Source organism: Anopheles darlingi, chromosome 3, assembly GCF_943734745.1.
Source record: "Anopheles darlingi chromosome 3, idAnoDarlMG_H_01, whole genome shotgun sequence".
NCBI classification, from domain to species: domain Eukaryota; kingdom Metazoa; phylum Arthropoda; class Insecta; order Diptera; family Culicidae; genus Anopheles; species Anopheles darlingi.
This window is the reverse complement of record NC_064875.1, coordinates 31,013,439-31,038,438: the sequence shown is the minus strand read 5'-3', so window position 1 is coordinate 31,038,438 and position 25,000 is coordinate 31,013,439. Positions and strand designations below refer to the sequence as shown.

The window sequence follows — 25,000 nt, the reverse complement described above, 5'->3', positions numbered from 1 at the left end:
ACTCAGGCGAAGGGTTTTTGCTGCTTTCCCGTTTTGTTTTTTTCGCACTTTCGTCATACTTGATCAACGCGTCAGTGTCCACCGGATCCAGCGGTGGTGCCAACTTAGGGAGGAGATCACAACAGCAGCACCGGTTTGGCATCGGATTTTGCTTATCCCCCCTATAGGTGGTCTAGTTTGACCAGCCCTGAGCAGATAGCAAGTGGCTTTCAAAATATGCTGACCGAGGTGATAATGAAGTTTTGACGGTCTTCAATCATAATTAAAAAGGCGCACGCATCTGATAGTCGCTTCGACATGGTTACACATTGACAGATGTTCGTGTATTTTAAATAAACGTATCTCTCCCGATGGATCTAATCCGATGTATCGGCCGTACGGCGACGAGAACACATGTTTCCACGCACACACACACACGCACGCGCTCCGTATTCGAAAAGAAGGTGTCATCCCAGTCTATTCATCTTCATCGTAGACCGGTTCTTGGAGATGTTTACGCTACTCAAGCGTAGGAGTGTTCGACCACCGACCGTAGGCGATCACACGCAACCCCGGGCCGGGGTTTCACAACGAGTGACGAACGTATTCCGAGATTCCATTCATCGATCAAAACATCGACCGGACCACCGGAAGTATCCGCCAACGGACATCTAGATGTTTGTAAAACCCAGCTCCGTAACAACTTCGACGAAGGTTAGGGATGACGATCGATCACGGGGCGGAGGAAGGGGGCTAATCCGATAATTAAATTAGCAATCAAAACGCTTACTTCCTAGTTCTCGATCACGCACGCATGTTACCGATGTCGTTAACCGGTAAGTACGCCGGAAGTGTATAGATGTCATTGCTAAACCCCGCCAGTGAGAAACGTGCCAAATGTAGGCTAGTTGGGCACCTTTGGTGCAACCAACAGTAATGTTCCATCCGGATCGCATCGAAACCGGTAAAATCTCCGCTATAGATGGTTTATACTGGGCACACGACGAGCGAGCGACTCGGCTCTTGCACACGCCGGCGGCTCTTAACGGCGGAACCGGTCCTACCCTTAATCGGGCAAGTTGCGTAGGTTCAATTATTACGCGGCTTGCGGCGCCCTCGATCATATTGTTGGTGGTGTGGTATTTTGCCTCTTGTGAGGTGAGCGAAAGAATGTCGGCCGTGTATATCCGTGGGCCGTGGGCCTGTATCCGAAGCCCGACCACTGGGATCACCTTTAGGTGATCCGATTCGATAAACGATGACGATGACTTGCGGATTTGTTGCGACAGCGTTCGGTTTGGCAGCGAGAGAAAGCTGACGATTTTCGACTTTTAGCCCAGTTTCCTTGGAGCAGAAGAAACGGTTTAAGATCTGAAATTAAGGATTTAAGGACAGGCGGTCACTACAGCGTTTTTCTGGTTTTTGACATCCGTCTTATCTTAATGATACCATATACGTATTACCGAGGGAAACTAACAATCCCCAGTTTACTACTAATTCAATTACAAAAAATCATTTCCAACTCTACCGTCTGACAGGTGTTTCAAAGCAGGCCTTGACGGTTGCATAACACTGCGCTTCGATCAATATATAGGCTCAACATGTTCAACTTAACATTTCTCACTTCAATGCATTTGAAGACAAACACTTGCAGCATCTGCAGTTGAATGTCCACTCGTTTGACAACGTAATCACTTTGCGCCTCGGCATATCAGGCCTTCCCCCTGTAGGGGCAAAAAAGCACACACACAGACACACACACCGTCGCTACGCTGTAGGCTCTTGGGACCTCCGCTGATAATAATATGTTAATTAATTTATTTGTCCGGTTTGTATTTTTTTTTTTGCTTCTCTCCATCTTGTCCCATTAGCCATTAGTGTACGACATTGTGTGAGGTGCGGACCACAACCACCACTCCTCTGGACCACACCACTTGCTTCCGCCACACAGCGACGCACAACGCCTTCTCCTTTTTCTCTATCTCCAAGGCAAAAGTAAACATTGCCCCTAATTTGATGGACCACTAGTGCCATCAGCAGCAGCAGCAGCAGCAGCAGTAACCCCCTTCCGAGCGATTTGCGCTCCTTACTACTTGCCACCCCTTGGGCGCGGCGACACGAGCCAAGAGTAATTTGATTTTAAATTCATTTAAACGCCGCTCAGGCGAATTCCAGTGGAGGCTAAAAAATGGGGCCCACAGCGCATCTTCCGCTGATTGAAGTCAATGTCTGAATAGTGGACGTGATTGTTCGCCGTTTGCGTTCGCGACCGACCGGAACCTGCTGCTGCCGGTGCTGCAAAGAGATCACGGCTGACAGAGGGGACACAGTGTACTTGCTACTCTGTCATTCCGTCAGTCAGTCAGTCACTGCCAATGCTGTGGGACGACACTGGTTCGTCGGTTTTCAAAGGCACATCACGATTGGCATACTCATTAGCACAAAATAGAGGTCGCACCGTGCACTGCGCGTGACACGACAAATAAGCCTCGAAGAGTACAGAAAAGAGCACCAGGAGGGAGCCATCTTCTCTTCCATCTTATGCCGCGGATTTCGAAGAATCCGGGAAACTTGGATCTCGCCATCCGAGGTATGGTTACGTTGGTTTCTGGAATTCCGAAACGTATGATATCCAAACATGGATCCCAAATCCACACCCAGCAGAAGATGATCTGCTGAGTGGTTTGTTGTTCAACCGGAGATACCGCAACCGGATGATGTCAGCGTGACTCTTCTAATTATTGACAATTAAGCTCCACTAATTCACAACTCCCCTTCCTTCCTGTCGTCTTCTCCCAGTGTCAATCGCACGCGGAGCTAATGCGCCTCAACAAACTCAACTCAACGACACGACCAGAGGAGCTTGGGGACGTCCGTCAATCCTAACCTAAGCCCTCCCCCTTTTGGAGCACGGATGATTTATCTTATCTGGCCAAGAGGTGCAAACAAATAAACACCTTCTCCTCAGGTCGCTCAGATGCTTATCTGATGGCTATTGTCCCGCACCACCAGCAGCAGCAGCAGCAGCATCGTTTATGAAGATGCGTCTCTTCACGCAGAAGCTTCAAGAAGCTCAAGGGTGTCGCGTTGTAGAATCGCTCACCACGAAACAAACACCTCCAAAACAACGCCACAGCGACCATCCATCGCCATTGGATCTTCTGTTGCTTCTACTGCCGTCAGTAGTGCCCGGGACAGGTTTGCCATAGATAGTGTGGTGTGCTAGTCCGACCCGGGCCACAAGGTGCGGCAAATGAAATGCAAACTATGGTTGTTGGGGGTAAATAAAACCATTACAAATTCCCGCATGGATTGGACTCACTTTCCATACAGGACTATCTTAATTGCGGTCTACAAGTGCAACTTCCCCTTTGGAATACTACTGCGTTGAAGATGCTTCTACACCAGACAGAGACACTAATAACCTCATAGGGGTAGTCATATTGGGTGTCTTCAACTGAGTTTTCCAGCTCCTTCATCCGATTTTGGACAGGGTTCGTGAATAAGAAGTCAATCCGTTCACCACCGTAAACCTCACACTTTGTGCCAATTTGTGTCATCAGCGTATAATCCGTACTTTTGTAACAACAGCAACAACAGAAAATGGTAATTTATAATCGAACATCTATAAAAAGACAAAACCCGTTTTGCCACTTCACACACGCGCACGAAGAGATGATAAATCGTAAGTTTCTCCATGATTTCACCATCCGATGGAGTCAGGGAGAGAGAGAGAGGTTGTCGCTCGCCAAATCGAGCCTCGGGGCGTGTGGTAGTAAATATTTGTAAGTTCCCCCTACCAACCAAGACAACCTTTCCAGTGTGCATAAATTAGTCCCATATAACACCAACCAACCAGCCAGCCAACCAAACGGCCGCAGCGAGTGTTAAACGCTTTCGAATTGATGGCAGCGGGTGGTTGGATTCTACGGCGTTTGGGAGCACGAGTTCGCCGCAAAAGTTCGCCCAAGCGGTGTCTGAATGGGCGTCTAGAAACGGGATATCGTTGTGCGCCGAACAACCGACGCGCACACACACACACACACAGACGGCGCACCAACTTCTGACCGGGAGTGTCTTTAGTATAGCTCTCAGACGCCCACTGCCGGAGGCTGCCGGACACCACGGCCAACTTCCTCGCATGGAAGACAACCCCCGGGTGTAGGGAGAATCTGGAGTTCAAGCAGCGGCGGCACCGACATGGAGCGTGATGGCCGGGCCGGGTTGAGACGGCTCGATCTACGATCCCCCGCGACCTGCTTATAAGCGCTTAACGAATGACATTCCAGGCCCGATTTGAGACGGTATGGCGCTGCAAAGATTTGAATATAAATTGCACCTTTTTGGAGTGAGGACTTTGAGGAGCGCGGCTGCGGAGGTTGCGCTTCGGACTTAAGCAACGCTCTGCAGATACTCCTCCAAAGGGCACCAAGTGAGGAATATTGGTATGGATCCCGTGCGTACAAGAACAGACTACAGGACTGTAGTTAAGTCATGTATCTGGTGTTTCTCTGGTCTGCAAATGGAGTACAGACGGGCATCGAGGCTCCGGTGACGGAATTAATCAAATCAAGCGACTCCTACCATGTGCCCTGGGGTGGCCAGGGGAACCCGACTCACGGCCAATCAATATGCATGTATGTATGCATCCCCTTCAATTCTACATAGACTTGCACTCTCTGTTGATCGTTGGCATTATGATTAGCAAACTAAACATTGCCGTCCCTTTTATGGTCCCTACACACGCGGCAGTTCGCGTCGTGCTCTGTGTCGTGCGTACCTATGCTGCGCCTCTATTTAACATCATTTAGCCGGTTAGTTACCAGCACGATCTGCACGAGACCATATAGTGGTGGTACCACCGCGCTGCCAGCCGTGGCCAGAAGATCGAAAATCCATTTCATCACCGATCCGTCCGTTATCCTTGGTATGGCCCGTTTTGGGTGCGAAGGTTTTGTTCCTCCAAGAGATATTAGAGAGAGAGATATATAGGAGGTTGAACTATTTTGCTGCGCGCAACAGATTGAAGGTGAAGCAGTGGTACCATTTGATGATGGATTTGTTTGTTACCACCTGAACTGACTTCTCGGACACTTTTCGGTGATCAATTTAAGCAACCGACGAAACCGAAAATAAAAAGAAACGCCTCGAAGACAGTGTGGGACAGAGAGGCGGAACGAGGCATTTAGCGACGAAAGGTGGCAATAAACGTAGGGTTTTATTGCGAACGATAATCACGGGGTTTATTGCACACTCGGCTTCTCGGCGATCGCGATAAAACGTGATTTCGGCTTGGTTTATAGAAGAAATGATCGATCGCCGAGTGATCGTCGAGATTCGTAGGACGAGCCTATCGTTATTCCATTATGGTTTCCTCTGGCCACCGGTGGTCACCGCCGCCACCTCACCACCAATACTATCAACTGTTTAATCGATAAACTTAACGTGATATTATGTTTCACTCGCGAACAACTTTCACGAAAAAAAAAAAGGAAGAACCTGTGATACCGCGCACGCAAAACCAAACCACAACCGGCAGGTGGGCCAGCTTCACATGCAAAACATGGCGATTGAAACATGATATCGTCGTCATCAAACTTGGTGTTGAGTTCGAATTTATTATTGGCGGAACCTTTACCAAACATTCTCGCCGCTTTCTCGCCTACTAAGATCGTCCAACAAAAACTCCTGAGAGGCCAAAACCTGAGCGATTTCTCTATATCGTCGGCAAAGCGTTATCTAGTGTGTCGCTTCCGTTGTCTTGGTTCTTTTGCTCAAGTATCTCGCATCGAATCAACCACGACGACGACGATACCATCTGCTTATACACTTTGCTTATCTTTTTATTATGAAATAGCACCAGAGAACGAACACACGGTGAATATTGTGCGCATGTACTACCCCAGGAGTTGCGCTTATCAAACATTTGCAATTTTCAGATTCATTTTTTTACACCCCTTGAGCAAAAAGTAAACTTACGATCAAAGCGCTCCTTGAAGTCCCCGTCGTGATACTCGTCGTCGTCATTGGCAGCATTCTCGAGCGCCTCCATGGCGCTGTTGATGTTGCTTTCAAAGTCACCGTCGATATCCATTCTGCTGTTTTTTTCTTTTTCGGCAGGCCACACAGTGCCTTTAGAATGTTTGATCACTACACACACACACACGCACGCACGCGGGCGTGATTGGTTTCTTATCTCACTCGGTTGATCTTATCGCGCCGTCACAACGCGAGCAACATTCGCATGATCACATGCTTGATACTAACTCACACTTTCACTGAACAACTTTATGCATTGTGATTGACTTCATTGCATACTTCCCGTCACTTGAGGATCGTTACACGCGTTCGATCCGCGTTCGATCCGCGAACCACGCGAAGTCGCACTAACTTTGTGGCTAGAATCGAGACTGCTGCTGCTGGACACACGGAACTCCGTCGCATCTGGCACTTGGTACACGACGAACTGAGGAACAAACAAAAACGCACGAAACCAACATAAACACGACCAGCATTTAATAGTTTGCCCTCATCACCTTAAAAAAAAACCGACACGACCCACGGTGGACAAAAGGGGTTGTTGCTGGTGGAATGAAATTCACTGGATGACGTATTCTACAATGCCCGTGAATATTATCGCGAACGAACCTCGCGGATAAGCGCGTCGCGGATGGCGGTCTGTTTGCTTGTAGCAAACACGAGCCGGGCCGAGGCAGCCCCAACCCAACCTAAACCCAAGCCAAGCCAGGGGAGCTCAGCTCAGACTCAGCTGAAAGCACCCAAAACGGGTATTGAATGGCGTTTTCTCACTCGGCTTGACTCTCGTCCCCGTGGTCCCGTGGTTCCGTGGCGGCGGCAGCGCCGCTCGATCGGCTCGATTCACATACACGCATACACGCGATTCACGGTACCATTCGCGTGACCAACGCCGAGGAATCGGTGGATCGGTGGGGGCCCACCCCACCAATAGCTGCACGAGCACATACACGTTGGAACTCCGTCACAATCTCCAGCAGCACCAACGTATGTCCCTACGGCTGTCACCACGACAGACGAGCGAGGTGCTGGTGGTTTAGGAATACAAAATGTAGGCCCCCAACCTCCACCTCATTCTCGTGTCGGCAGCCGAGGTACCTGTCGAGAGCGGCCTATGATATCATCATTGCGTATCAGCAACAACCTTCTTCTCCATCCATCCTGCGCGTCCTACTGGGATGAACGAGGTGATGGCAACGCACGACGGTACCGCCACGCCACGATACGCCATCATCATCATCATCCGCGGGGTGCTCACGGTCGTTGCTCAATCCACCCAGCAGCACCGAACGCCTACGCGCACCGAATAGAACCTACAACAATGCGAACTATGGGGGTGAGCAAGCGATGCAATTTATTGGAACTATAAGCCATCGTTAAGTCGTGTCGCGGCTGCATCATCAGCGTGGGAAGGATGCTGTGACGGATCGAAGCAACCCACTGGGATCAATTACGGTTCGGCCGAAAAGAATCTCCATCGTCAGAGATGAACGCTTCGTGCAAATAATCTAGTAGCTATGCTATTTGATAGCACATTAAAAATATCATAAAACCAGACAAATGATTTTTTTATTAATCAACTTTAGCCTTACTCGACCGACTCCAAAACACACTGTCCACCTGACTTATCAATAATCCAATTGTGAATTGATCGCCACGAACAAACCGAACCTACACTAGAGTGCCACTCCACCCGGTTACACCGGAGCCTGAGAACAAGGCCTTCGACGGCGCAATATTACCTGGGTTTGTTTGTTTTTTTTTTAATCATTGAGAAACAGTTCAGCATAAGGAACAAGCACCGCATTTACTTGGTAATTTATGTGCAACAAAACGCACCCATTTATGTCGTATCCATAGCAACGACCTACAGCGACCACGGCCGGACGGAAAAAAAAACTTTCTGTTTGATCGATTCTCTGACTGCGAACCACCGCCCCAGGACCACCCCACTGTGTTCGATCTAACTGTAGAGAACCACCGGGAATGGGTGTTCCCAGGGGGAGAGGCGGGAGACCTACAAAACTAACCAAGGATTAAAACTTTGCAGGAAAAGAAAATGGGAAGGTATAGAGGCAGATCATAAATTACTTTCCACAAAACTTATTTAGATATTGGCTGCTACTGTTTGATCGTTGTACAATTTAATTAATTTTAATGGCCTTGATCTAATTGTGAACCATATGGTTCATTAATCCATAGTGAGAAAGCTGTTTATAATTACTGAGCAGTTTATAATAATACAAAAAATATTAGAAGACGGGTTTGAATTCTCGTAGCAACCTGCTACCTCGATACCTCGAAGGGGAGGCCTTCCCCTATCTTTGTCCTTATCGGAAACATTGTGTACCTCCCAGAATGAGACACAAAAAGACATACCAGATGGTGGCGCACATCAGTTTCAATGTCATATGCCCGGGAAGTTGTACGTGAAGCACCACTCGTCTGTCCCGAGGACGGCTCATTCGCTCTCAAGCCCTTTTGCCTTGGTACGCAGGTTAACCGAAAAGGGTGAACGTACGTCCAGTTCTCGTTTTGTGCGATTTTGGGTGTCTCGGGTTTTTGGATACTGTGACAGCCGCTGGTGATCGATTCGAGACGACGATCGGATCCCGCGATCGTGAGCTGACCGCGTCGTCAACGACCAAACTCGTGCACCATAAAATTGAAACCACAGTTAACGAGCACGAAGCAATACCACCCCCGGGGGCCCTACTGCTTCCACGTGACCTCGATATCGATTACCCGTGGTAGGCACCAGTGGTCACTAATCACGACACGCAACTTCTTTTCCACCAACCAGACCTTTTGGGGGTTCGTCGTGTTTGAATTCGCGGAGCTTTAATGAAAAATTGTGCCAGTCAGGCACCGGTGGCTGTCTGTAGATTGTCTCCATCCATATCCATCCATTTCGTCTGTTCCGTGGCCGGGTTGGGAGGGAGCCGAAGAGAGGTCCCGGTGAAGGACGACGGCCATTGTTGTCCAAATATTTTAATTCAATTAACACCTGCCACCCGTGCCTCGTGATGACGTGAGTCTGCCAGTCAACTCGGTCCATGAACCGCACGAGACGACGGAATTATTCTAGAACCTTCATTCACTCTTCCATCCATCGATTCTCCGGCCCGGCACTTACCACTCGCACTACACAGAATGTCGGATCACAAGTAATATCGAGGTCATATTTTATGCGCTAATGTTCAATTCCCGTGCCCTGTTATCGGTCAAACGCGGTCAAAGTGAACCCAAAAAACCAATATTCCAACATACGGGGATAGCACCGTGCTCGGTCTATACCTGTATTGCACCGCCGTGTCCCGACGACTGGCGACTGACGACGAGCGTCACGAGCCGCGCGGTTGAAATTGACGAAAATGACGTTGCCAGGAGCCGACCCGAAACAACCGACACGATCCGGTCCTGCTGCACGGCGCGATGGCGATGGGGACGGTGACGACTTCCTATATCAATCGGTCGCTGGCATCGCTCGCTGGTCACCCTTACGACTGACCCATTCATACTGGGTTCCGAGCCCTCCATGGCTAGCATGTGTTCGACAAAAGTGATGCAAGCATCGAGCGGACCGAAGAAAACCCGTTTTGTGGCTGTGGCTGTATTGGGGATGACCGCGGAACGAACGGGGGCGCCTCCGTTGGTTTGGGGATGTTTTACTCCACAGGGGAAATGCCATGAATCCCTGCTGGCACATTAGGATGATGATGGAAGGTGAGTTGAGGCACCGATCGGCCCTACTTGTAACGATGTAACGTTGAACACATGGCCTGCTGCTATACAACTACTACGCGGCATCAGTTTTGATTACTAGATGACACTGTGACTATTCATCTAATAAGTTTCGTGAAAAATTATAAATATATTAAATAAATAAATTTAACCAAAATTCTTACACCAAACAGCGCACCTGCACTTGAAAGATTGTTGACCGTAAACAGACCATTTCGGTGAACCCACTGGGGAACCCTCCTTTTGTTGGTGCTCTACCGTTGCTATAGCGACTTGCACAACTCGATGTGTCGATGTGAATGGGAAGTTCATCAAAGCGCCCTCCTGGTGTAAAATGAGAAAATAATTGCCCAGTTCAGTCATCGTTTTCTTAATATGTTTCACATGCTTGCAAGATAGCTCGCTGCTGAGAAGATTACCACAAACACACGTCTGACGATGCAAGTGCTAATAGATTCCGTACATCGTTGCCCAAGATGCCACAACACATCACAGCACAGGTTCATTCATCGGAAAGAACACACGCTGTTTAGTGTGTGAAGGTTTAGTAGACCCTTTGCTGTTCGATCCTCACACGGTGTACTATTTGCATCTTGGCATACTCGCTGATCCCATTGGTGAATTGGCCTACTTTGCTGATTATCGAGATAGAGAGAGAAGGCTAAACCGCCATCACGATATGCATTTCGCAAGAGATGGTTGCTGAAGAAACTAATGCAGAGAAACGAATTGCTTTCGCCATGCCGGTTACCACCACTAACCTTTAGCGAGCGATATCGACCCCCGCGAGGGACATACTTAACCTGATCTGAAGGGGTCCGTGGTCCGCTTACTGCTGCTGCCGGCATTGTTCGTGTAAGTCGCCGCCCATCGATAATGATTCTTGATTGCACACATATCGCGCAACCCACGGACGTTCTAGTGCAGCGTTTGAAGCGTCACGTTTTATCCGAACAGGAAGGGCGTGCCAGCGATGGTATTGGGCTGCGGGAGTTCTTCTGTTGCTAAATCTCGTAAGTCACATGTTGACTGCTTACCCAGTCAATCGTGGCACGTATTAAAGATGTGGTCAGAAGCGAAACGCCAGAAGCCAACGCGACAGCAACGACCATGTCGATTAAAAACCTGTTCGGATGCCGCGCCGGGCTCGTCAAGCTGGGACAGCCTTGAACATGAACTTCCTTCACACCTGCCGTGGCGGTGACGATGATGGTGGTTGCGATTGTAAGTCACGAGGACGTGGCGAACCCGATGGCCGTCCTGGAGTTAGGTCAAGGTGTGGTGTTAGAGAAATTCCACGAATGGATCCACCGTGAAGAATGTGGAAGCAAGTACAAGTGAGAGAAGCCTTCGTCCGAACGAAATTCTTTCGGCTGTCGGATCGATGTCGAAAGCGCTCCAATGGACGAATCGAGCGAGCATTGGAAATTGAGGGAAAAAATCTTTTTTGAATAAGAACAGATTGATGGTAAAAACAAATCATTTCAGCTCATGCTCAATATTTTTATGCCTTGACCATCTGTTCACGAGACGAAAATATAATGAACATAAATCCTCTTTTTATTGTGCAGCGGAAGCATTTGGTTTAACAATTCCTTACTAAACTCCACCTATCTTTCTTCTTGTTTTCATTTTAACGTTTTTCTTGAGGTAAGTAACAATTTAGCTGCTGCCGTCGTAGTTCTTAATTTACTGCTGTGTTATCGAGCATGTTAGGTAGCTTCCTTTCAGATTTGTTAATTTTACATTCATTTATGAAATTATTAAGAGAGAAATTTTTATCCAATTCGAAACGTCCTTGCTAAAGGGAATTATAGCTCTACACTTAGAAAAGCACATTCTTCTCTTTTTCTGCCAACTTCTTTTTGCTCTTTTCGCTAACTACTTCACTATAAAGAATATTTTCAAAAGTACAGTCGTCAGTTGCATCGATTCGGAGGAAATATCGCAGGAAAAAAACAATTTTTGTCTTAGTAATAACTTTTTGTTCTGACGGGAAACGACGTTGTTTCTGACCAAAACAGGAGCTAACATACTGACCAACAAAAAATCTTTAAAATACAAAAAATCTCGCAGCAGAATAGCAACTTGTGTGATTCCAGTTTTAATCAAAATCTGTCATTGAAAAATTAAAATCATAAACTCCGAATAACTTGAACTGTGGCTCACTCAAAGAAGATTCTATCCTTTCATCAAACTCGCGGAAATCTCCCGGAAAAGTCCCGGATTAAAGTAGGAATCTACGTTGCACCAGCAGCTATTCGCTATTTTTCGTCAAATGCAACAGCTCCTCGCGGAACATCGCCCAGGTCGGGATAATTGAGGGGTCCTGTTGCTGCGCCAGCTGTGCCAGAGTCTCTTCGTCCAGTTTGCTCATCGCCAAGGACACTAGCAATCCATCTCCTAGCAAGGAGTTGTCCTCATCGTCAACTTCACCGGCGATCATCCTTGCGGTAGCGCTGGCCGTTTCGAATTCTTCGATGAGATGAAGGATGCGTTCCGATCTTGACATCTTCGGGCAGCTCTCGAACGTTACAATGCTACGCAGCTGAGCGTGGAACGCCGTTCGTTTCTTGTAGAATTTGTTCAGGGGTTTCTCGGGTGGCTTGGCACAATCGGGATCCTTGGCTGCGCATGTTGGTGGGACTGTTGCCATCGGAATGTTCACATTGGATGTTGTGCGGCTATGCTGTTCTGAAGACACTTTCATAGCTTTAAGTTTTAATTCACTCTTCACTTGGTCGGCTAGTTTTCGACATTTCTCATAAATCGAAAAGAGCTCATCTCGTTCGCGCCAATAGCCATTTTGTTCAAAACCTATTTGTGAAAAGCGAATGTGCGTCATTCTTGCTTCTAATGCCATACGCAAGGTTTCGATAAACGTATCATGGAGTATTTCCTCGTACAGCTCTACCATGTGCTCGTCCGTCAAATATTTCTTGAATTCAGGCAATTCTTCGAGATAATACTTGCATTTGGAATACTTTTTCTGACGTTCAAAACATTCTTGTTGAAAATCATTCATTTCTTTCGTATTTTTTACACTTGGAACCAAACAAGCGACAGAAATGGATACAAAATCGTGCGTCGTGATGAAACGGATGCGTATTCAGGCTATTTTCTATTGCGACGACACCGCCTCAGAAATCTTGCAGAAAATCAGAAATGCACCGAACTGTTCAATTATCACGAACTGTTTAATTTCTCATTTAGCGAACAATCGCTGTAGATAGCCTACTTCAATAGCAATCCTGTACATAAGCACATGGTAACAAAGAGAAAAAAGTGCGGGAATCAATTTTTGGAGAAAACTAATTAATACATGAGCCGACTCGAGAGAGAGAGTCGCTCGGACGAAGTTTTGTTTCACACACACTCGCGAGAGCTGTATCCAGAGAGCGGCCGCCAAAAAGTGCAACCGGCTTTCCTGCAACAACGGAAGAGAGCGAAAAAAGCGAAGTGGGAGAGCCGCCAGTTGAAAGAGAGAACAGCACGCGCAACGACAAAGGTTTCCGCGCAAAATATCCGGCTAGGAAGATTGCAAATTTTCCTTTTCTTCTAGTAATCCTTGATTCAAGAACGTGTGTCTGTTGCTGCTGGAAGGCATGGCGTCGCAACAAAACTATACCGATTTACTACCAAACGATGTAAGTAAAAGTGAAATTGATCCGGTATTCCGCCAGCCCTTTTCTAATCGATTTCTGTTATGCAGGTGCTGTGCATGGTGTTTGATCGGTTGGATTTCGAGAATGTAAAGAACGCTTCGCTCACCTGCAAGAAATGGAATGACATTATTTTCCATAGTGCATACATAAACCGATTTTACATCGAATTCAGTATATTCGGTACTGGTGGTTCAGCGAAGCAATTGTTATGGAAGGCAAAACAACTAGCGCACACAGATAGGCGGTACCACAATATTAATATATTATTGTTTCAAATGGAAAACGCTTTTCCAAAGATTTGGGAGGCTATTGAGCTAAGCCAAGTGAGCAATTTGCGAAATCTGAGCATTTATTTCATGCAAGGTCAGTTGACGGAACTGTTGCCTTTGATAATTAATACAATACCATCAATGCCGCAGCTACGATCGCTAGTCGTTCAGGATGATCTGAACGTACGTTATTCGTCCTATAAGCGCATTGAGCAGGAGAATATACCTTCAATTCGAAGCAAATCGCTACAGGAGCTTACGATGCACTGCAAATATAGGTACACGATTGACATGCCGGAGCTGCAAACATTTGCTGGTGCACTGTGTGCACTTCTTCCACCGGACGGCGCCAATACAGAGCCTCTGATACTTACTAAAATGAAGAATCTCGAGGTAAAAGTATGGAGCTGGCAACCAACTGACCGATCAATCTTCCGTCGTATGCCGAATCTGGTGAAAATTAATTGGGATATTCCAGTAGAGGCTGATCTGTTCGTTGCAATGTGTGAAACATGCCCATCACTAATCGAGGCTCGCTTTTTCAAGGAACTGACCCCGTCCAGTCGCTCCGCATTGAACCATCTATCTAAGCTCACCCAGCTTCGTCGACTATCTTTTTCTGACATCTTGGTAGAGGATGTGTTTATGGACTTGTCAAAACTAAGCCACCTGGAGGAGCTCGGACTGGGGAATACTCATTTGCTGCCTATCAGTTTGCTGAGCCTTGGCAAGTCGATTAGGAAGCTCGGAATACATATCAATCCCTGCAATGAATTAAGCCTCATCGAAATCATCGTGCGGAACTTAACACAATTGACGGAGCTGCATTTGGCTTGTTATTCCGCTCCAATATCAAGTAGTGTTCTGAGAGCCTTACCCACCCTTGAACATCTGGAGGTGCTCGGATTCTCGCACTGTCATTTCAAGAAATCGAATTTCCTAAAAATGAACGCACCTATGCAGCGACTACGAACGTTGCAATTCCGTCGTTGTGAAGTCGAGACGAAACAGCTTCTAGGGCTCCAGGATAAGTTTCCTAATTTGAAAAATACTGAGTTTGAAGAATGCGGCATCGGCGATGAACCGGAGGAAAACCAATATCGTGGTCCTCATCACTGGATGGCAGAGGTTGCAAAACAATTGAATGTTCCGCTGGTTCAGAATACATATCCTAATTTATATTGTTAGTATGCGCGTTGTGCAGAGTAACGTTTTGTTTCACGATCGTTCCTTTTTCTCAATTCATTCAATCTTTTGCTTAAAACTAACTCTTCAGAATGGAAAATGAAAGCGCGCTACATCGACAGATACGCTACAAAAAGGCTTGATATGTCGAGGGATTTTTTTCGGGTTTTTCATCTAGAATAAGCGATGGTGACATTTGTTTACGACGAATTTTAAACGGAATTTCATTTAACCGTAAAATATAGAACTAGAACTGCTCTGATGTGAAAATAAACAAAATCAAAACTCGAAAATAAAGTTGTTATATTTCATTTGGTTGGTAACATCGTAATGATTGGCCAAAATGCATATGATTGTTTGTGATTGCGTAATTTATCAGCTCTGTGTTTCCTTTTTAAGTTGGTGCTTTCATACTACTGGTATTGTGTTGTCTCATTTCTGATACGCCGGATCGGACAGGCGGTGCTAAGACGAATTGCCAGAGAGGCTTCTATCTGAAAATGGAAACAGTAATGTTGAAATTAGTAGTTGCAGATAAATATTCTAGTTTATCACGTCTCAAAAAATTAAATTTCGGATGAATGAAATAAAAGCATTAAAAACATGACGAACGATAAAAAGATCCTCTCTCCATTTCGTTTTAGTGAACATCCGCTTTATTCTGGCTTAGGTGGAACTGTATTTTGGCGGTAGGAACGGTATTTTAGGACAGATGTAAAGCGTGAATGTTGCAGTTCCATCTTATCGACCCAGAAAGAGCTGAGGAGATGATTTTACACAATGCGTATCCTCAATCGAGCTCCTTGTACTGGATAATCTGATAGAATTGGAATAGAAATGACGATCAACAAATTTCTATTTCCCCGGAGTAAGTTAGGTGGCAATCAATGTAATCGATGATGCAACCTATTCTAACCTGCTTATTTCGTATGGCATGGATAACGTTTCACACGTTTGGATATATTGAAAACAATTATCTGGATGACGTAATATTCTCGTATATCGTGAATATTCTCTGGAAACCCTTCATTGGCCCTGATTGGCACTGGAAAAACGTGAGTATGCAATGCGTTGTTCAATCGATTGATATTGTTTTTTTATTGATCTCACACATACGATGTCCATCGCGATTAATCCCAATTGTCATCACGAGAGGTAGCCGGCGGATTAAATTTTCTACATAACTATCCTTACCTTTCCATTTTCAGATAGAAGCCTCTCTGGCAATTCGTCTTAGCACCGCCTGTCCGATCCGGCGTATCAGAAATGAGACAAAACAATACCAGTAGTATGTAAGCACCAACTTAAAAAGGAAACACAGAACTGATAAATTACGCAATCACAAACAATCATATGCATTTTGGCCAATCATTACGATGTTACCAACCAAATGAAATATAACAACTTTATTTTCGAGTTTTGATTTTGTTTATTTTCACATCAGAGCAGTTCTAGTTCTATATTTTACGGTTAAATGAAATTCCGTTTAAAATTCGTCGTAAACAAATGTCACCATCGCTTATTCTAGATGAAAAACCCGAAAAAAATCCCTCGACATATCAAACCTTTTTGTAGCGTATCTGTCGATGTAGCGCGCTTTCATTTTCCATTCTGAAGAGTTAGTTTTAAGCAAAAGATTGAATGAATTGAGAAAAAGGAACGATCGTGAAACAAAACGTTACTCTGCACAACGCGCATACTAACAATATAAATTAGGATATGTATTCTGAACCAGCGGAACATTCAATTGTTTTGCAACCTCTGCCATCCAGTGATGAGGACCACGATATTGGTTTTCCTCCGGTTCATCGCCGATGCCGCATTCTTCAAACTCAGTATTTTTCAAATTAGGAAACTTATCCTGGAGCCCTAGAAGCTGTTTCGTCTCGACTTCACAACGACGGAATTGCAACGTTCGTAGTCGCTGCATAGGTGCGTTCATTTTTAGGAAATTCGATTTCTTGAAATGACAGTGCGAGAATCCGAGCACCTCCAGATGTTCAAGGGTGGGTAAGGCTCTCAGAACACTACTTGATATTGGAGCGGAATAACAAGCCAAATGCAGCTCCGTCAATTGCGTTAAGTTTCGCACGATGATTTCGATGAGGCTTAATTCATTGCAGGGATTGATATGTATTCCGAGCTTCCTAATCGACTTGCCAAGGCTCAGCAAACTGATAGGCAGCAAATGAGTATTCCCCAGTCCGAGCTCCTCCAGGTGGCTTAGTTTTGACAAGTCCATAAACACATCCTCTACCAAGATGTCAGAAAAAGATAGTCGACGAAGCTGGGTGAGCTTAGATAGATGGTTCAATGCGGAGCGACTGGACGGGGTCAGTTCCTTGAAAAAGCGAGCCTCGATTAGTGATGGGCATGTTTCACACATTGCAACGAACAGATCAGCCTCTACTGGAATATCCCAATTAATTTTCACCAGATTCGGCATACGACGGAAGATTGATCGGTCAGTTGGTTGCCAGCTCCATACTTTTACCTCGAGATTCTTCATTTTAGTAAGTATCAGAGGCTCTGTATTGGCGCCGTCCGGTGGAAGAAGTGCACACAGTGCACCAGCAAATGTTTGCAGCTCCGGCATGTCAATCGTGTACCTATATTTGCAGTGCATCGTAAGCTCCTGTAGCGATTTGCTTCGAATTGAAGGTATATTCTCCTGCTCAATGCGCTTATAGGACGAATAACGTACGTTCAGATCATCCTGAACGACTAGCGATCGTAGCTGCGGCATTGATGGTATTGTATTAATTATCAAAGGCAACAGTTCCGTCAACTGACCTTGCATGAAATAAATGCTCAGATTTCGCAAATTGCTCACTTGGCTTAGCTCAATAGCCTCCCAAATCTTTGGAAAAGCGTTTTCCATTTGAAACAATAATATATTAATATTGTGGTACCGCCTATCTGTGTGCGCTAGTTGTTTTGCCTTCCATAACAATTGCTTCGCTGAACCACCAGTACCGAATATACTGAATTCGATGTAAAATCGGTTTATGTATGCACTATGGAAAATAATGTCATTCCATTTCTTGCAGGTGAGCGAAGCGTTCTTTACATTCTCGAAATCCAACCGATCAAACACCATGCACAGCACCTGCATAACAGAAATCGATTAGAAAAGGGCTGGCGGAATACCGGATCAATTTCACTTTTACTTACATCGTTTGGTAGTAAATCGGTATAGTTTTGTTGCGACGCCATGCCTTCCAGCAGCAACAGACACACGTTCTTGAATCAAGGATTACTAGAAGAAAAGGAAAATTTGCAATCTTCCTAGCCGGATATTTTGCGCGGAAACCTTTGTCGTTGCGCGTGCTGTTCTCTCTTTCAACTGGCGGCTCTCCCACTTCGCTTTTTTCGCTCTCTTCCGTTGTTGCAGGAAAGCCGGTTGCACTTTTTGGCGGCCGCTCTCTGGATACAGCTCTCGCGAGTGTGTGTGAAACAAAACTTCGTCCGAGCGACTCTCTCTCTCGAGTCGGCTCATGTATTAATTAGTTTTCTCCAAAAATTGATTCCCGCACTTTTTTCTCTTTGTTACCATGTGCTTATGTACAGGATTGCTATTGAAGTAGGCTATCTACAGCGATTGTTCGCTAAATGAGAAATTAAACAGTTCGTGATAATTGAACAGTTCGGTGCATTTCTGATTTTCTGCAAGATTTCTGAGGCGGTGTCGTCGCAATAGAAAATAGCCTGAATACGCATCCGTTTCATCACGACGCACGATTTTGTATCCATTTCTGTCGCTTGTTTGGTTCCAAGTGTAAAAAATACGAAAGAAATGAATGATTTTCAACAAGAATGTTTTGAACGTCAGAAAAAGTATTCCAAATGCAAGTATTATCTCGAAGAATTGCCTGAATTCAAGAAATATTTGACGGACGAGCACATGGTAGAGCTGTACGAGGAAATACTCCATGATACGTTTATCGAAACCTTGCGTATGGCATTAGAAGCAAGAATGACGCACATTCGCTTTTCACAAATAAGTTTTCATCATGATGGCTATTGGCGCGAACGAGAAGAGCTCTTTTCGATTTATGAGAAATGTCGAAAACTAGCCGACCAAGTGAAGAGTGAATTAAAACTTAAAGCTAGGCTAGTGTCTGCATTACAGCATAGCCGCACAACATCCAATGTGAACATTCCGATGGCAACAGTCCCACCAACATGCGCAGCCAAGGATCCCGATTGTGCCAAGCCACCCGAGAAACCCATGAACAAATTCTACAAGAAACGAACGGCGTTCCACGCTCAGCTGCGTAGCATTGTAACGTTCGAGAGCTGCCCGAAGATGTCAAGATCGGAACGCATCCTTCATCTCATCGAAGAATTCGAAACGGCCAGCGCTATCGCAAGGATGATCGCCGGTGAAGATGGCGATGAGGACAACTCCTTGAAACAACCACGTGTGACCCTGGCTGATGGGAATTCTTTCGCTGCGTACGCCACCAAAATACACAAAAACGCTGAAAAATTTGAAACAAAATGCATTTTTATTGTTTACCTTTATAGTTTGTCCACTTCACTGTTGCTGTTTGTTCCATTCAATAGGATATCTTATTACTTCTGTTTGCTGTTATTCTTGTTCTTGTTGTTGTTATTACACCCTCACTCACATAATAGTACATTCACATCGTAACCTTATCGTAAGCTATCTCGCCAGCAATTAGAACGCGCGGGGAGAAAGGGAAATGGAACACCATGAATATGATCTTACATTAATCAAAGAAAACAGTTAAAATGCACTGCCCTAAACTGCGGCTCTCTCTCTACGTTTCAATCGTTGGAACGTTCATCCGCTAAATTAACCGTAAGATTGTCCTAATAAAGAGTGGATTGCTAGTCTGAGAGAGGAGGAGGAGCGAGACATAGAGACAACGTAACGCCTAAAAACACTTAGAGACACTCGCTAAAACGTGTTCCCACGATAGTTCTAACTGAAAGAAGAAAAACAGTGCGTGTGAATGCAAGGGGACAGCGCTGGATATGCCGGTGGCCAATTTCATGCATTGGACGGGTGGTGGCGGCGGTGTAAGTAAAAAGCCGGTGTTCTATCGCATCGCATCCGCACCGCTCACAAACATGATCTCGAATGTGCGCATTCTGCCGCCACTGCACTGGAACCACCACCATCAGAGAGAGGTGAGGTTCTTGGTGCAGTGTTACTATAAGTTACCGATACAGCGAGTGGGACACGAAGGATTGTGCGCGTTAGGATTGGAAATTGGCATTGTTACGGTCACGGCATCGGTGTACCGCCTACTCGTTGATCAAATCGCCATAGTAAGCCGTGAGTGCGATCAACTTGCGATCCAGAAAGTTTTGCTCAATCTCAACCGCCCCGTTCGGTCCGGCAAGCATCGTTAGCTGCTGGGTGTTGGAGTTTCGTGGCAGGTAGAGGACCACGTTGTTGCTTACTTGTTGCGCCGCTCGCATCAGATCGCTAGCGGGAACCGGCAGCAACGATTGCTCCAGATCGTACACTTCATCCTTCATATAGCTCGGTCCACCCCACGGTGGCGATAGGAACACGGTGTCTGCCTTCAGCCGGCCACCACCGGCAGCAGCCAGCTGCACAAAGTCTCCGGTAATGAACTCGATCCGATCCGCCACCCCGTAGACGGCCGCATTATGTTTGGCCATTTCGATCTTGCGTGGATCGATATCGATCGCGATCACCTTCTGGCAGGTGAACGCAAACTGGATCGTGTTGCCACCGCACCCACAGAACGCATCGACGATCAGATCCGAGCGGCAGCGTTCGGCCGTATGTGCGGCCACCTTTTCCGGTGTCACCGAAAACCAGGACTCCCGATCGAGCCGTATGCCCGCATCGAACAGTGAGAAGAGGGAAAAGCGCTTGTACCAGTACTTGAGCAGCGACTTATCGTTGGCAATGTCGGCCGGCAGACTGGCGACGAACTTGGTCTTTCGTTTCTTTTTCTTTTCCTTTCTCGTGACGACTGGCGGCAGCACTACCTCGGTTGTGGTGGTTGTTGCGACGATTTCACCGCCCTCGATCTGCTGCTGCTGCTGCTGCTGCTGCTGGGTCTCTGCGGGATAAGCCACCACAACACCCTCACCACCGTTCTCACCGGTGACATTTGAAACAGCACTGGTGCTGCTGCTGCTGCAGGTGGTGGTGATGGTTGCTGGTGCGAGCTGTTGGTTGAGGTCAAGAATTGTGCTCGAGCGGACATTCTGCGTTCGCGCAGCAACATTGCCCAGATTCGCCGGTTCATCGTCGGATGAGCTGTGCAGTAGCGCTTCGGGGGCCGCCGGATCCGACTTATCGCCATTGCCGGCCACCACCACCTCGTTCCCATCGTCATCAAAGTATGTGTGCCTCTGGGGTGCGTAGTGTTTCATCTTCAACACCCGGTTGTGCAGGCGTATGTGCTTCTTCCGGTAAACCACCTCGCCACTAATGTTAATAATCGATTCGGTATCGTTGGCCGGATCGGAAAACGCATAACCCATCAGCTCGAACGCCGCCTTCAGCCGCTCTTTTGGTGTTTCCTCCGTATCGCTTTCGTGGCTTCGCTTCAGCGTGATCGGTTTATCGTTTGGCGGTCGATCACCACCACCGGTTGGTGCCGTTTGCTTTCCGAATGTTGTTGGTAGCCCGTAAGCGGCGAGCGATGCTGATAAATCTTCCGCCACAAGGGCACAATCCGATTTCTGTTCATTCTTCTCGTCCTCTCCCCCATCCATCGGTTCACCTTCTGCATCGTTGTTTGCCTCTTTGGCTAACGTCAAGCCAGCTACCATTTCGGGTAGTTTCTCTGCTCCACTTCCTCCCGCCCCATTACTGCTCCGTTTACGTTTGTGGTGTTTGGTGCTACATTCCCCGTGCGTAGCAGCAGGTACCGTCGTCGTCGATGATAGGAGGGCCGGCGGTGCTGCTGGGTCATCGTTGGCATGCTCGGCCATGAAGCGATGGTACTGCTTGGCGTACAGCTCTTGGAAGTGCTGTTGCCACAGTATCTGCCAGTACTGTTCACCATCCATGGCGGCCTCCTCGTCCGGAGGTGGTACGACGATCGCACCACCTTCACCATCCCCTTCTCCCTCTCCTGCTGCATCACCCGCACCGACCAGATACTCGGTTTCGAGTAACTCCGAGCTGTTGGAGCTTTCACTGGAGGTGGACACGTCGGAGCTGCCCAGGCTACCGCTAAGCCGGGAACTTTCCGAGCTGACCTTCGAGCTGCAGAAATCGTAACTAGAGATCGTCATGCGCGTAACGTTTGTCATGGAATCGGTCGTACCGATCGTGAGCGGAATGCTCGAGGTGACGGAATCACACCGCGGGCTCAGTAGCGTATCATTTTCGACGCTCCCTGCTCGATGGGTGCTCCAAAGTAGCTCGGAATCGATGCCACTACCACCACCAGCACCACTGCCTCCCGTGGGCCAGGCGGCCATTTGATAGGTGGACTTGTTGTACGGATGCGGTGAGCATGCCGATACGACGATTTCCGTCCCACTAGCGTTTGCGGCAGCATCGTGATCGAAGCTGAAATCTCTATCCGCCTCGGTCGCCGTACCGGGTGTTGCTTCGCTTCGATCGTGCGGTGTGTTTGTCCCCGTTGCTTGCCCTTCTTGATCGGTGGTGGGCTCAAGATACTGCGGGTTAATGTAATCGCTGTACTTTTCGATCCAGGATGCCCAGATAATGGCTTCACCGTGTTTGCTCCAGTACGTTTCCCAGGCATCGTGCAGATCTTCACGTCCGAATGCCTCCGGAAGACTGTTGTTGCGTTCAACCGGCGCAAATGAGCCTGATGATCCGGTTCCGGCTGCTTTCTCCCGCAATCGATCACCGTCCGCCTCGTGGTTGGTGCGATTCGCTTCGAGCAACTGATCCTTCAGAGAGTACTTCCGTTCGGTATGGTGTCGCTCCGATAAATCCGCTCCACTATCGCTGGAGTGTAGTGCGGACGAGGAAGCGATGGCCGTGCTACTGGCGGAGCCGATACCAACCGGATGAGCCGTTACCAGTGAGGCTGCTGCACCCGAAGCGTAGAATACATGCTCGTGCTCATCGGTACTGCAGTAGTTGGTATCGGAGTGGCTAGCACTGGCACTGAAGTAGCAGCTCACATCACTAACCGTACCCGAGGACGGTTCCCGCTCGCCCCACTTTGCGGGCATCTTACGTGAACCATCACGACCAAAGCTGAGCTGCTTGACCAGTGGTTGCTCGATGAAAACGTCGTCTACTTCGGCCCGATCCAACACATCCAACGGTTCATCGCCACTGGCCCCAGGGCCCTTGGGTCTTTCACACTCGCCGGATGTTTCCGATGGTTGTGGGACTGCCGAAGGAGAGGGACCATTGCTTGCTTGCTCATCGATGGCAGCGGTAGGTGTTTCCATCGAAGTTATCTGGGGAACGGAATCGCCACGCTCCAGCGTCGATACGTACACATCGTAGTAGTTCTTGATAAACACACGGCTGCACAGGCAGTAGATGCACTTTTTTTTGTTCTTCACCGATGGGTGCGACAGATAGATCTCTGCCAGCGGTTCCCAGTGTCCCTCCGATGCACTCATGGTCACGGTTTCGACATGCGGGCGTACGTGCGCTACGGGGAAGAACGGGAATCGGGTTAGATCGGGTGCGACCAATAAATCAAAGCGCCCCGGGCCAGTCCACTCCGTGGAAAATACACACCCAACCAGGAGAACTTGTGTGTTAGGCAATAACAACAATACGAGCAACAAAAAGTCCCCCGCCCCACTACTGGCCAACTAACTAACTAGTTTTCTGTGGTTCCCACTCGCACCCTGCTCGTATTGCTGGTGGAGGTGGATGCAAATTTGCAAGCTTCTCTGTTTGTCCCCACCATCGCCACAGGCTTACCCGTTCGAACACCACCACTGCGCTGGGAGGGGATTTCGTTTTTCCCGTTCCGTTCAGTTCAGGTCGACATTTTTGATTCACGCTTCCGCGGGACAAAAAAAAGATTTTGTTGCGGACCCCATTAACAAAAAGGTATCAACGCTTAATAGACCCGTCGCCAGAACAATTTCGTGTCTATTAAGCGTTAATAGACCCGGTTGCATACATTTTGTTAATCGGGTGTACGATATCAGGGACTACTCGAATTGGTACTCGAATTCCGGCAACGGGGGAGCACCTTACTCGAACGGAATCAACTCTGCTCGAACTCCAAATCCTGGAGTTCCGTTTAAATTAAAACGTTTCATTAGCGAAATACACGTCGTTAGTTAACAAAAAGCCTAGATTCTCTGTTTATTTAGGCTTTGAATAGTTGGGTAAAATAGTGGGATACTCCCATTGATCACTTTTCTTTAGAAAATTGACTGTAAATGCAACTGGAAAATACAGCTGGCCCACTAGATTGGATCTAGCCTTCGTGGGACCACTTGGGTTTACGCTTTTCTACAAAACTTCTTATCCCTTCACAGCCATCCTTTGTGGCCAGATTATCGACCATTACCTGCTCTCCACGAGCGTACGCCGTTTTAACGTCCAGCGGCAACTGTTCGTAGAAAAACCGTTTACCAAGCTCGATGACTGGCCGACTCTTGGAGGCGATCGCATTGCAGATTTTGCTCACTTCGTCATCCAAACGATCCTGCGGAACCACCTTGCTAACCAGACCGGCATCGAGAGCTTCCTTGGCATCGATCGGAAGTCCGGTTAGCAGCATGTAAGCAGCCTTCATCCGAGGGACGGCCCGTACTACGGCAACGCCCGGTGTGGAACAGAATATGCCAAAACTTGCCCTGCGAGTAAAGAATGTTGGAAATTGGGATGTTAACTATCGTAGCAACGATGCTTGAGAAACCATCTAGTTACCCTGGTGTAGAGAAGCTGCTAGTATCACTGCAGACGGCGATATCACAGGAGGCCACTAGCTGGCAACCGGCAGCCGCTGCTAAACCGTCCACCTTGGCAATGATCGGAATGGGTGCTGAACGTATCGCATCGATCAGTTCCGAGCACTTGCGAAACACTTGCAAATGAGCCTCCGATCCTTGTTCCGGCGTAAGCTCTTTGAGATTGTGACCCGCGGAAAAGACACGACCCTTGGCCGTTAGCACGATGCATCGGAGTTCCGGGTTATTTTG

General features: G+C 47.4%; 5 protein-coding genes across 7 annotated transcripts in view; 1 reads left to right on the top strand and 4 right to left on the bottom strand.

Annotated features, from left to right (window-relative positions):
- The window catches only part of LOC125956426 (probable serine/threonine-protein kinase DDB_G0282963), a 36,461-nt gene extending 27,184 nt beyond the window's left edge, over positions 1-9,277 (bottom strand). Inside the window, exons 1-2 of one of the 2 annotated variants that reach the window (XM_049688288.1) lie at positions 9,152-9,277; positions 5,959-6,445 (exon numbers count right to left, since the gene is read on the bottom strand). In XM_049688288.1, coding sequence (XP_049544245.1) covers positions 5,959-6,073 — 115 coding nt within the window. In that variant the 5' untranslated portion in view covers positions 6,074-6,445; positions 9,152-9,277. Of the gene's footprint in view, positions 1-5,958; positions 6,446-6,627; positions 6,739-9,151 lie in introns of those variants that run through there. The other variant, XM_049688289.1, reaches the window with a different exon arrangement.
- A 3,969-nt stretch (positions 9,278-13,246) lies between these two features.
- LOC125956445 (uncharacterized) lies at positions 13,247-15,151 on the top strand. The gene is made up of 2 exons (XM_049688328.1): positions 13,247-13,406; positions 13,472-15,151. The coding sequence occupies exons 1-2, from the start codon at positions 13,365-13,367 to the stop codon at positions 14,879-14,881; spliced, it is 1,452 nt and encodes a 483-aa protein (XP_049544285.1). The 5' UTR covers positions 13,247-13,364; the 3' UTR covers positions 14,882-15,151.
- A 1,213-nt stretch (positions 15,152-16,364) lies between these two features.
- LOC125956444 (uncharacterized) lies at positions 16,365-18,212 on the bottom strand. Its single transcript, XM_049688327.1, has 2 exons — positions 18,053-18,212; positions 16,365-17,987 (listed from the first exon to the last, which is right to left on the bottom strand). Exons 1-2 carry the CDS (start codon positions 18,092-18,094, stop codon positions 16,578-16,580), a joined length of 1,452 nt encoding a protein of 483 aa, XP_049544284.1. The 5' UTR covers positions 18,095-18,212; the 3' UTR covers positions 16,365-16,577.
- A 1,158-nt stretch (positions 18,213-19,370) lies between these two features.
- Positions 19,371-23,913, bottom strand: LOC125956430 (uncharacterized). Of its 2 annotated transcripts, none has more exons than XM_049688299.1 (2): positions 23,766-23,913; positions 19,371-23,487 (listed from the first exon to the last, which is right to left on the bottom strand). In XM_049688299.1, the coding sequence occupies exon 2, from the start codon at positions 23,453-23,455 to the stop codon at positions 20,156-20,158; it is 3,300 nt and encodes a 1,099-aa protein (XP_049544256.1). In that variant the 5' UTR covers positions 23,456-23,487; positions 23,766-23,913; the 3' UTR covers positions 19,371-20,155. The 2 variants fall into 2 exon arrangements, with proteins under 2 accessions (XP_049544256.1, XP_049544257.1); XM_049688300.1 differs by lacking the exon at positions 23,766-23,913 and adding an exon at positions 23,577-23,751.
- Positions 23,914-24,134: 221 nt separating this feature from the next.
- Positions 24,135-25,000, bottom strand: part of LOC125956450 (enoyl-CoA hydratase domain-containing protein 3, mitochondrial) — a 1,212-nt gene continuing 346 nt past the window's right edge. The window contains exons 2-3 of the mRNA XM_049688335.1: positions 24,729-25,000; positions 24,135-24,655 (exon numbers count right to left, since the gene is read on the bottom strand). The exon at positions 24,729-25,000 is cut by the window's right edge and continues 159 nt beyond it. Of these exons, the coding sequence (XP_049544292.1) occupies positions 24,274-24,655; positions 24,729-25,000 (654 nt within the window). The 3' untranslated portion in view covers positions 24,135-24,273. The remainder of the gene's footprint in view (positions 24,656-24,728) is intronic.